Below are 12,566 nucleotides of genomic sequence, written 5' to 3'. Positions count from 1 at the left end.
TGAAGATACAATCTCAATCAGATAAAAAGTGGGGTCATCTAAGAGTGAGTGGGTTCAGAGGTGTGATCCGTGTGATTGGGGTTGTCTCCTCAAGTGTGGAATGGTATGATAGGGCTACTATACAAAGATAAGGTAACTATATAATTTATGGTCTGAATGAGCACACTTTTGAGAATGAATGGGTTATACAGATGGGAAGCCTGCACAGCAGGTGTCATCGAGATTCTCCTGGGCAAAAGTAAACACACGGTCACCCTAGAAAGGAGTCACCACCTCTGTGGAGGGAGCAGCTGTTAGAAAGTGAATGGGTGTGATGGGTCCATGCAGCCTCTATGGCCCTGTCTAGCATTGTTGCCAGGACAGTGCCAGAGTCAAAGAGAGCAGCAGGCTCACAGGGTTGGGGGGAAAGTGAGGCAGGAATATTAGAAAGTCAAGAGACTGAGGGGTCCAGAGTCACTGACAGCATCTTTGGAATGGCTGACCATAATCTACTAGCGTTGTCTGATAGAGTTGTCTGCAGTGTTGGAAATGTTTTCAAGCCACTTGCTTCATGTGAACAGTGAGCAAATGAATTATTAATTTAAAATAATTTAAGTGTAAATAGCCACATGTGGCTACCATGTTAGAAAGAACTGGCTTAGGGGTATCTGGGTAGCTCAGTCAGTTAAGCATCTGACTTCCGCTGGAGTCATGATCTCCAGCTCCTGGGATCAGGCCCCGCGATGGGCTCCCCACGGAGCAGGGAGTTTGCTTCTCCCTCTCTCTCTCTCCCCCTGCTTCTCCCCCTGCTCGTGCAAATAAATAAATAAATTCTAAAAAATTTAGAATTTCTCTCTCTCAAATAAATAAAGAAAATCTAAAAAAAAGGGGGGGTGCCCAGGTGGCTCAGTCGTTAAGCGTCTGCCTTCGGCTCAGGTCATGATCCCAGGATCCTGGGATCGAGCCCCACATTGGGCTCCCTACTCCGCAAGAAGCCTGCTTCTCCCTCTCCCACTCCCCCAGCTTGCGTTCCCCCTCTCTCTGTGTCTCTCTCTGTCAAATACATAAATAAAATCTTTAAAAAATTTTAAAAGAAAATTTAAAAAAGAACTGGTTTAAATTAAGTCAAGGGAAAAGTGAAACCAAGAGATTATTGGACTATAAAGAAAGGGCAGCAAGAGTGAAATAAGTCAATCAGAGAAAGACAGTTACATGGTTTCACTCTATGGAATATAAGAAATAGCACAGAGGATCATAGGGGAAGGGAGGGAAAACTGAATGGGAATAAATCAGAGAGGGAGACAAACCATGAGAGACTTCTTTTTTTTTTAAGATTTTATTTATTTATTTGACAGAGAGAGACACAGCGAGAGAGAGGGAACACAAGCAGGGGGAATGGGAGAGGGAGAAGCAGGCTTCCCGCTGAGCAGGGAGCCCAATGCAATGCGGGGCTCGATCCCAGCACCCTGGGATCATGGCCTGAGCCAAAATCAAGGGTCAGCCACTTAACCAACTGAGCCATCCAGGTGCTCCCCTATTGTGCAGATTTTAGAATAAGCATAACTGTAATGTAGTTCTGTGTGATGATGAAGCCCAAAGTGTGACAGTTCTTGATAAGAACCAAAGAAAAGAGTTGGTGGGATTTAAGTATGAAATCTGAATATGGGCAGTCATGTGGGTGACCCTGGAAATGATGGGAGTTAGGAGAGCCAGGAGTGGAGGGTATATTTCACACTAAAGGCCTTGAGGAAAGTTGTGTGGGTCCCTGAGAACATGAGATGGAGGGTTCTTGTTTTTGTTTTTCAGATATTGTGTTCTGAGTTTCCTGGAGGAGGCAGTGTGGATCAAGAAGAATGTAGATTCCTGTCTCTGGCCCTGGTCATGGGGGGGTGGAGGGTGGACAAAGGGGAAAATTAAATATTTTTTTACAAACAAGGATAGTAATGGTGGTGGTTAAACCTTTTTTAAATATCTATGCTATTTTACTTGGTAAGTTATCAACAAGTATTTAAACTGAACTGAGTGATAAATTATATCAAACAACAAATAAATAATTTTATTTTCCAGATCTGCTTTAACTTTGGAAATGGACTCCATTTAGAGGTAAGGAACCAAGGGGATCATTTCTGTGTTTTGGACTCAGAGGCTTAATTTCATGGAGGGTAATTTGGCTATGCCTTACCAGATTAAAAATGCACAGTCCCTTAGAGCTAGCCATTCCCACTCAGTCAAGTGCACAGAACATATATCCAGGGATGTTCAATGCAGCATTTTGTGGCAATCTAAATGTTCATTGATAGATGGTAAAACAACTTATGGTACATGAAGAATGTCCACGATGAGGTACTGAATGAAAAATCAAGGGGCAGAATAAGATGTATGATGTAATTCCATTTTTATAGGACAAAGAGCTTTATACATGTGCAACTGTAAGGTCATAAGACAAGATCATCAAGCAGTAAACAGTGAATACTCTGAAGTGTAAGAGAAAAAGTAGAATAAAGTTTTGTATTTTACATTCTGAACTGTAATGTTATTTTGCTCTTTTGTTACATAATTTAATTTTTTAAGTCCTAGAAAAATTTTTTCAACTAAAAATTTAAAAAATCAATGACCTAGTGATAACCAGTATATTCTGAAAAAAATACATGTTATATAGAGCAACACAATAAGTAAGATGATAAACCTAGTATAATAATCATTTCTGATCTTAATATACTAGGTCAGCTGTATTGAAATTTTCCTTGCATAAAATGTTTGTCCATTAAAGCCCAACTGAAAATATATAGAATAAATCTTTTCTACTTAAGGTTCTGAAAACAAAAGTGGACAGTTTAATCCTTTACCTCATCCTTTAAACAATAAATTCATTAACTGACAGTTTCACTAGATTTCAGTTAAATTGATGCCACAGGTTAGTTACTAAGATTTAGTTTTAAAACATTTAATAATTCATTTTTAAACTATAAGCCACCACAGAAAAATGAAACTTCATTTTTGGTAAGGAAAGAATTTTTGACACACTATATTATTTTTTAATTTGCCAATTTTTATGGTCACTCAATTACTCTAGGCTGTTAAAAGAACAATCCAGTGATCATAAATCTTGAAAAGATCTGGTTGGCTTTATTCAGTGATCATGAATAGGGAAGCATCCAGTCTAGGAAAGAGTTATACAAAGTAAGAGGATTTTATAGACCAAAGCCAGCAAGAATAGGAAGTTATACACTGGGTATTTGCTGATTGATTAGAGCAGAGTCACTTTGGAGCTGGGGCAGATAAGATAAGGTCCTGAGCAGGGCAGGGCTGACTGCTTGGCCTAGGCCTTCCTTTTCTGGGAGATCCAAACACAGAAATTTAGTTAGGTTCCAATGTATTAATGTGGGGCTTAGCATAGGCCCTAAGGCATCTTAGGCCTTAGTCTGGACACTTTAATAAGCCTTTGTAGGGGCGCCTGGGTGGCTCAGTTGGTTAAGCGACTGCCTTCGGCTCAGGTCATGATCCTGGAGTCCCTGGATCGAGTCCCGCGTCGGGCTCCCTGCTCGGCAGGGAGCCTGCTTCTGCCTCTGACCCTCCCCCCTCTCATGTGCTCTCTCTCTCTCATTCTCTCTGTCTCAAATAAATAAATAAAATCTTTAAAAAAAAAAAAGCCTTTGTAACTCTTCACTCTGGGAAATCTATTCTTACTGATAAAAACAAAACTATACTGTTCTACTGGTTTAGAGACAATTTCTTGAATGCCCATGGAGTTTGTTAGAGTGTATATACTTCCCCTTTGAAAATGAACCCTGTTAAAAAATATGAAATTTATACCTTAAGATTTGCATAACTATTTTTAAAGTTTTAGTAAATTACAGAATACCATACTAATGTTTTAGGATACTTAATAATTTTTTGACAATATTTTATTGTTGTAGATTTTAAACACAAGAAATGAAAATACTCTGCTTCCTAAACACACTCACTTAGTTCGGCAAAAGCGTGCCTGGATCACTGCCCCTGTGGCTCTTCGGGAAGGAGAGGATCTGTCCAAAAGGAATCCGATTGCCAAGGTACCTTCTACAGAGAAATAGGAAATATATGTATATTATTGAAATATAGTGGGAGAGGACTTTTATGTTCATTTTTAAATTTAAAGAGAATAATATAATGTACTTAATGAGTCTTTTAATATTCTATATGTATTATAGAATTTGGGGCTTTGATTCACCTAAGAGTCAGGGATCTGACACTGGTTGAATCTTCGTTTAATTGAGAGGGCTACAATACTCAAAAGAGGATATTATATGTAGAGGAGGAAAAATTCTTTTTCCTGCTATCCCCCCTCCGTTCTCTGGCTGGTGCCCTATAAATTGGACTGACAAAAGACAGATTAGCAGGAGAATAACAAACAAGTTTATTAATGTGTGTATTGCTCCTATAACACATGGGAGTACCCAGAGATGAATAATTCAAAGGTTTGGTTGGAATTGGGGCTTATAAAGCATTTTAGCAAAGCAACAGTAAACTTTAGAGACGTGACAAGACAAAGGAAAAGGTCCTTGAATCTCTAGGGATGGAAAATTGTGGGAAGGTCAATATATGGGGAACCAGTGATAGAGATAGGCTAGTTAATACAGTTCGTTATGTGGATGCTTGGTGCCTTCTCTGAGCTGATAAGGGTCTAAAGTTGTCTCTGATGATTAAATTTTGTCCTTCCTGGTAGAGAAGGGAGGGAGGACACCTTTACAAATTTATGGACTGCTTTTAGGCACATAGGGGAAGGGCAGAGAACTTTTCTTGAATCTGCTTTTCAATTGCTTTCAGCTCAAATTAATACTACACCAAAGTGACATATTTGGGGATGGCATATTCTGCCACTCTACATATAAAAAGTAATTTTCAAAATGAAAAGAACTGGTATCTAATAGGGAGGGTGACCATACATCCTTGGTGTATACCCATTGTCCTGACCTAATAATTGATAACCCCCTTTCACTCTCAAAGTGTCCTATTTTTGATAAATTAGATGGTAATCCTGCTAGTATGTATCTCGGACTTAGCATGTGCACACCTGAGCCCTTAATTTGTCCCCTGAAGCTGTCCTCCATCAGTTCTACCCATTTCAGTCAATGACACTATAATTCTACCCAGTTTTTCAAAAATGTAGCAGACACTATTAGTTTTACCTCCAGAATATATTCCAGATCTGCTCACTTCTCTCCACGGCCACCCCCATCGTCCAAGTCAGTGTCATCTCTGACCTGAGCTAGCAAAAGAGCCCCTGACCTTGTCTGCCTGCTTCGCTCTTGCCATCCCCCACCCTGCCACAGTCCATTCCCCAGAAAGCAGCCAGAGTGATCTTTTAAAAAGATAAATCAAAGCATGTTCACCCCCTTATGAAGGGCTTTCAATGTTCACCCCCAATGTTCAACCTTCCTGCTGCAGTGGAAGGAATATTCTTTACTCTGACCTGTAGAGCTCTAATACAAGACCTCCTTTCTAACTTCAGCTCCTAACAACCCAACCCGCCACCGTCTCTCACTCTCCTACATCCCTAAACCAACAGATTCTTCCCAGCTCCTCACCCTTTGCCCTTGCTATTCCCTGTGCCTGGATTCCCCTCCCCATAGATACTTGCAGTATCTCACAGCATCAAGCCTTTGCCCAAGTGACATCCCCTAAAGAGTTCCCTTTTCTGCCTCACCCCATCTCTCTCTATCCCTTTCCCCCCCATTTCAGCCTGGGTATAGTGCATTCCACTACATGACATGCTATACATTGCTTGCTTGTTGTCTGGCTTCCTTAGTAGAGTGTAAGCTCCCTGGGGGCAGGGGCTTAGTTCTTAGGCTCACAGCTCATGCCCTGTACCCCCAAGCAATGCCAACATCCAGTGGGGGCTCATGAGACATGTGTGAATGAATACATGTTCATATCCAAGTATTATCTTTATCTTTCCAAATTGTAAACGAGCTCCTTCAAAGGAAGAGCAGCTACAGAACAGAAGACAATGATTTCCTCTGTCTAGGAACATATTTTTTTCATAAAAGCCTTCTAAAATTCGAATTTTTAATTATGGCTTTACATAATAGTATGTATACAAGCAATTATATTTGCTGGTTTGGTTTGGTTGTCTGAGGTGTTTGAGTCATTCATACATTTTTTTCAATAGGTTTCTCCAAAATGCATTGATTCTTTGGGATTCAGTAAGCATTAGTTGTTCTTAGTAATTTTACATTTATAGTACATTTTTGTTACATGAGTTGTTACATATGTAAAATTTACATAAAAAGTTGTTACATATGTAAAATTTACATAAGAAGTAAAAGTTCTTGTTGAATTTCCCCAACTTTCCAAATTCTCTTTGTAAAGGTAATACTGTCAACAGTGTGGTATCCTCTAAATCTTAAGAAATTCATAAGTATGTGTATACTTACATACTCTTACGTATATACATAAATATAAACAAACCAACAGTTATGTCCACACTCAGTTTCATTTAGGTTATTTTTAACCTAAATAGCATGATGTAATATATAACTATATATATATATAACTAGTACATGAAGACCTAGAATTCTTTAGAAATACTACACACACACATACATGTTTGTATATATATGCATATAATTGGCAAAAAACAGAGACAGACAGAAGCACAAGAGAAAGAGAAAGGCAGATAGATGGAGACAGAAGCTCAGTGAAAGGTAATCATGGACTGCCCCAGGTTCACCGTTCCACTCCAGGAGCAGAGCTGGTGTGGTGTAGCAGGAGGTTGGAGGCCCCCATCTGCAGTCTCCTTGGTCATTCTCGACAGTAGTTCCCCACCCCCAGGGCATGTTGGGAAACCTATAGGAAGGAAGTGTAACTAATCCTGAGGAAGGAAGTGTAACTAATCCCCAGGTTTCAGGACAAAGAAGTGATCAGGTAGGTGAGTGGCCATGGCTTCTAAGATGTCTGAAGAAGAATATTAAGGAACCAATAGGGGACCACAGAGACACATTTGCTAATGAAGAATTACGGACACGAATGAAATTATTTATAGAAAAAAAAGACGACTACCAAAGACATTAGAAATGGGTTAGATGCATGAATTTCCTGAGGCATTCCAAGCAGGGAAGGTGCTTGACTTTTTTAATCCTTCTATAGAAGGATGCCTTATTCAGACTTTCCAGATGATTGAATGGATTTATAGAGGTGATTTTGACACTGCAATTTTTTCTTCATGTGCTAATTATAAACTTTATTTTATTTATTTTTTAGAGAGAGAGAGAGAGAGTGGGGGGAGGGGCAGAGAGAGAGGGAGAGAGAATCTCAAGCAGATTCCACACCCATCGTGAAGCCGGACACTGGGCTCAATCTCATGACCCTGAGATCACATCCAGAGCCAGAATCAAGAGTCTGATGCTTAACTGACTGAACCACCCAGGCGCCCCTCCTCATGTGCTAAATTTGAAATCTTTCCTCCCAAGATATACCCCTAATGATATCTTAGTTTCATAGCAACCATAAGAGGTAGGCAGTAGTGTCTCCCCACTCTACTGATAGGAACACTGAGGCACAGAGAGGTTAAGTAACTCTTAGTATCACATAACCAGTGAGTGGCTGAGACAGGATTTGAACCCAGGTTCTCTGACATCAGCACATCTTCTCTTGAGTGCTTGTGTCCTCCCCCCTCCCTCCTATCAACATTATGACAACTTCAGAGGGAAATTTTCCATTAAAAATATGTGCATGTAAGTTACAGAGAGTTTAACTTGGGGCGTTCTTCTGTTATTTTCATGTTAGATACATTCTGATATTGCACTAGAAAGAGGACTAAAAATTACATACAAATACACTGGAAAAGGGATCACAGAGTCACCGTTTGGTGTGTTTGTCTTTAATAAAAACACGGGAGAATTGAACATCACCAGGATTCTTGATCGAGAAGAAACGCCGAGTTTTCTGGTAAGGAGAACAGTTTTACATTAATTAGTTTGCAGTTTTTCTTTGGTAATAGTTATGATTTGTTTTTATATTGTGGTAATTTAATTACTTTAGCTTACATTTAATCTCTTCTATTATTTATGTCATGATTTCAGCTATTTGGTTATGCTTTGGATGAAAGAGGAAACAATCTGGAGAAACCATTAGAACTCCGCATTAAAGTTTTAGATATCAATGACAATGAGCCAGTGTTCACACAGGATGTCTTTGCTGGGTCTATTGAAGAGCTGAGTGCCGCAGGTCAGAGCTTGTTAATTTTATGAATGAGTACCACCAGTCATATTAACCCCATTATGTAACTGAATGCTAAATCCTATATCTTGATGGAGGCTAAGTACTACCACAGGACAAATGGTAATAAATCTATCCCTCTAGGTTTGGAACTGCTTTTTCTGTGATAAATTCTGAAGGCTTTACGTGACATCTTTTTTTTACCCTCAGAACAGACATGGCAGGGACACCTGGGTGGCTCAGTCATTAAACCTTTGGCTCAGGTCATGATCCCAGGGTCCTGGGATCAAGCCCCGCATCGGGCTCCCTGCTGGGCGGGAAGCCTGCTTCTCCCTCTCCCACTCTACCTGCGTGTGTTCCTGCTCTCGCTGTGTCTCTCTCTGTCAAATAAATAAATAAAATCTTTAAAAAAAAAAAGAACAGACATGGCAGATCAATGGGATGGGTTAGGTCTCTGTAGCAACTGTGATGCCTTGTAGCTGGAAAGTAGCCATTGACACCTGTGAACAAATGGGAGTGGCTGTGTTCCCATAAAATGTTATTTACAGAAACAGATGGCTGGCTTTGGCTTTGGCCCACTGGCCGTAGTTCGCTGACCTTTGACTTACATTATTCCTATTGTCGGGTTTATTGACAACATGGTCCAATGCAGTGGTCCATGTGAAGACTTGCAGGAGAGATTTCTCTTTGATCATAATATAAAGAACTGCTATGCTTCTCCTGAATTGTTTGTATTTTACTAACCATGTATTTGTACCTGTTCATCCTTCTTTCTTTGTATTGATTATTAGAACTATTATAAATAAATTTGCAGGCTTGCCCTCTTCTTATCTTTCCTATTTCTGCACCCCATTCACACTTACTTTCTCATCCAATTAAAGGTTTTCATCTTGGTAAACTGTGATTTTGATAAGCACTTGAAATCCTTTTGTGAACAGGCTGAAATTATAAGAAAATAATAATGTACATAACTTGTGCTTAAAGTTGAGCTTCACCTTGGACACCTTTGTTTCTAATGCCAGATACCCTTGTGATGAAAATCAGCGCCACAGATGCAGATGAGCCCAATACCTTGAATTCTAAAATTTCCTATAGAATCGTATCTCAGGAGCCTGCTTATCCTCCAGTGTTCCACCTAGATAAAGACACAGGGGAGATTTATACAACCAGTTTCACCTTGGACAGAGAGGTAAATTAGTATTTTATGTTGCTCATCTTTTAAACTCTTCTTTATCTTTTCAGGTTTTCCTTTCTCTTTATTTCTTTTTAAATTTTCTTACTTTCTTAGCTATTCTTCATTTATAGGATAACTCCTAGAAATACCCTCTTCTAGTGATGTGCAGTCCAGTATGGTAGCCATTAGCCATATGTGGCCATTGAGCACTTGAAGTGTGATTTGTCCAAATTGAGATGTGCTATAAATGTAAAAAAGTCACCAGCTTGGAAAAACTTAGCATGAATTAAAAAATGTAATGTATCACCTTAGTAATATTCTATTGATTGCATGTTGACACAATAATATTTAAGATACCATGGGTTAAATAAAATGTATTTGTTTAAAATTAGTAGTATCACCTTTTTTTAACTTTTTAAAATTTGACTGTTAGAAAACTTAACATGAGGACAGCTCTGTTCTAGGGCCTTTCCAGTCAGGATTCTGTTTGCTAGAGCATCCTAAAGCAATGTTCCATAATTTGTCCTTCTGTAATGAAACATCAGGAGTCTCCTCTACCACTAATACAGACATAGAGGGAGGAACAGAGACTGATGTAAGAGTCCTACTCAGGATAATAGAAATATTCGTAAAGGAAAGAATCGTTGTAAATCCCAAATTGGAGGAAAATTTCAGTGGGATTCCTGAGCAGGCTATTCTCAAACATTTCACTTTTTTATTTCTAACTCAAAGGGAAAGTTTTAGATGAAAACAGGAAATAGAAGATTTTTTAAATGCTACATACATGAAGGTTTTAACAGTGTGCACGAGGAAAATGTGGATGATCCTAAGAACACTGTATTGTCATCAAACATAAGTCATCATCCAGGTGCAGTCACTATATTTTGTATTACTTGGGAAAATGATTTCATTTTGCCCAGAGAGGGAGAAGATTGTGCCCAACATTGCTAACAGGATCTCTGTAAAACTAAAGAATGTTATTACTCCCTAAAATTCTACTCTGTACCTTTCCACATAAAATTACAGTGGAAAAGTATTATTTTTAACTATCCTGATTTGTGACAAGCTGCTGTCTGTGAAGTAGGGCAAGTGTAGCCAATAACGATGTCTGTCACTTATTGGGCATCAACCATGTGCCAAGTGCTATTTGAAGCCTTTTACATAGATTAACCCATTTAATCCAGCTAAAAACTCTGTGATGCAAATCCAGTTATTTTCCCCATTTTACACAGAAGGAAGCCAAGGGTCAAAAGGATTAAGGGTATATCCAGCACAGCTAGCAAGTGACAAAGACAGAATGGAATCCAAGCAACTGGCTCCAGGGCCTTAGTTGTCCTGACTTGCACTGAGCTGTTCTGTCCCACACAGGACCCCCATGCATTGGCACTGGCTGGCCCCACTTTTTCTTACACTCCAGCATTACCAAATGGAGCCCCCATAAGGGGACCGTGTGGAAGAGAAGGGCTCACTTTGGAATAGCATGTGAGACATCATTCTCCAGGACAGGTTCTCTAAGAATCATCTCTCTCAGAATGTTTGGACAAAGTCAACCACATTTTTTCCTCACCAGCCAAGTTTTCTTGGGGACTAGGTTTTCCTTGCTTAATTCTTAGCTAAAAACGAAGAGAGAACCAATTCCTATAGTCACCCCCCCACTCCGCATCACTTCCCTGTAGAGCAAACTACATTTTGAATGGCACTTCTTTGTGCACAGACTATTTTAAGGAGGGACTCATTTCCTGATAATGTCACCAATGACATATTTAAGAATTTGACTACCAACAAATTCTCTAGGCTTTTTCTGGCTTCTAGAAATGCTCTGACGGCAAATAAACAGCATCTTCACATGAATAACAGATCGTAAAACATATTTATGAATAAAATATGCTGTGGTTCATTCTCTTGATGATGAAATGAACTAGAAAGACAGATTTGGGAGTGATCAATTTTCACCCCAGATGGATATTTTTCATTGCCTTGCAGGAACACAGCAGCTATACTTTGACGGTAGAAGCAAGAGACGGCAATGGACAAATTACAGATAAACCAGTAAATCAAGCTCAAGTTCAGATTCGTATTTTGGATGTCAATGACAATATACCTGTAGTCAAAAATGGAATGGTAACTATTATTTTTATAACAGTTGTATCTTCTTACTCATATTTTAGTCTTACCTAAAAATACATCACTTACGTTTGTGCTACATTAAAATAAAAACCCTATGTTCATGTTTTGCAGACTGAATGGGTAGTTGAAGAAAATCAAGCCAATGTAGAAGTTATGCGCATAAAAGTGTTCGATGCAGATGAAATAGGCTCTGATAATTGGTTAGCAAATTTTACATTTGTATCAGGAAATGAAATGGGTTATTTCCACATAGAAACTGATACTCAAACAAATGAAGGAATCGTGACCCTTATTAAGGTAAGCACTTAGTGTTCAAAATTGGAATGGGAAAAGTTGGTGCAGAGAAAGAAATGATTGTATTTTTTTTTTTTTTAAAGATTTTATTTATTTGCGAGAGAGAGAATGAGAGAGAGCATGAGAGGGAGGAGAGTCAGAGGGAGAAGCAGACTCCCTGCTGAGCAGGGAGCCCGATGTGGGACTCGATCCCGGGACTCCAGGATCATGACCTGAGCCGAAGGCAGTCGCTTAACCAACTGAGCCACCCAGGCGCCCCAGAAATGATTGTATTTTAAGCCTCAAACACTTAGGAGTGCTTTATATACTCAACCGACACCACATTTGAGATTGGAGACCTCGCTATTTGCCCCAGTTCTGTAGTTAGCAAATGGTCACACTACAGTTCAAATTCAGATCAGGGAACTCGAATCCTAATCTGACAACATGATACCAGCATCATTATTGCTCAGCACACTTCCTGTCTTTCTTGCAACCTGTGTCTGACTGGGGCATCCTTACATCATGACCTCTTGCCTCTTGCTTGATAATAAAGAGATTTATTATCTCTTATTTGATCAACTTAACATAAAGCCAGACCTCAGTAATAGCATCTAAAAACAAAAGCTGTAATAACTTGACAAAGCTTGAATCCATTTGTCTTCATACTTAACTATGCCTAAGAGTCACCTTGTAAAGTTATATGCCCCAAATGCATATTCCTGGGCCCCCTGATCAAGTCTATGGGGTGGAGCTCAGGAACATGCCTTTATAACAGAAATCCACTTGTGATTCTAATGTAAGTAGTATGAGG

At 39.3% G+C, this 12,566-nt stretch overlaps 1 protein-coding gene across 1 annotated transcript in view; it reads left to right on the top strand.

The window, feature by feature from the left end:
* The window catches only part of DSG2 (desmoglein 2), a 46,338-nt gene that overhangs the window by 16,190 nt on the left and 17,582 nt on the right, over positions 1-12,566 (top strand). Inside the window, exons 2-8 of the mRNA XM_081801444.1 lie at positions 2,047-2,082; positions 3,897-4,031; positions 7,747-7,908; positions 8,043-8,187; positions 9,201-9,367; positions 11,336-11,473; positions 11,591-11,776. Coding sequence (XP_081657570.1) covers positions 2,047-2,082; positions 3,897-4,031; positions 7,747-7,908; positions 8,043-8,187; positions 9,201-9,367; positions 11,336-11,473; positions 11,591-11,776 — 969 coding nt within the window. The remainder of the gene's footprint in view (positions 1-2,046; positions 2,083-3,896; positions 4,032-7,746; positions 7,909-8,042; positions 8,188-9,200; positions 9,368-11,335; positions 11,474-11,590; positions 11,777-12,566) is intronic.

The sequence above is a fragment of the Leptonychotes weddellii genome, chromosome 13 (assembly GCF_054177405.1).
Source record: "Leptonychotes weddellii isolate Sample4059 chromosome 13, ASM5417740v2, whole genome shotgun sequence".
NCBI lineage: Eukaryota > Metazoa > Chordata > Mammalia > Carnivora > Phocidae > Leptonychotes > Leptonychotes weddellii.
This window is presented reverse-complemented; position numbering and strand designations above follow the sequence as displayed.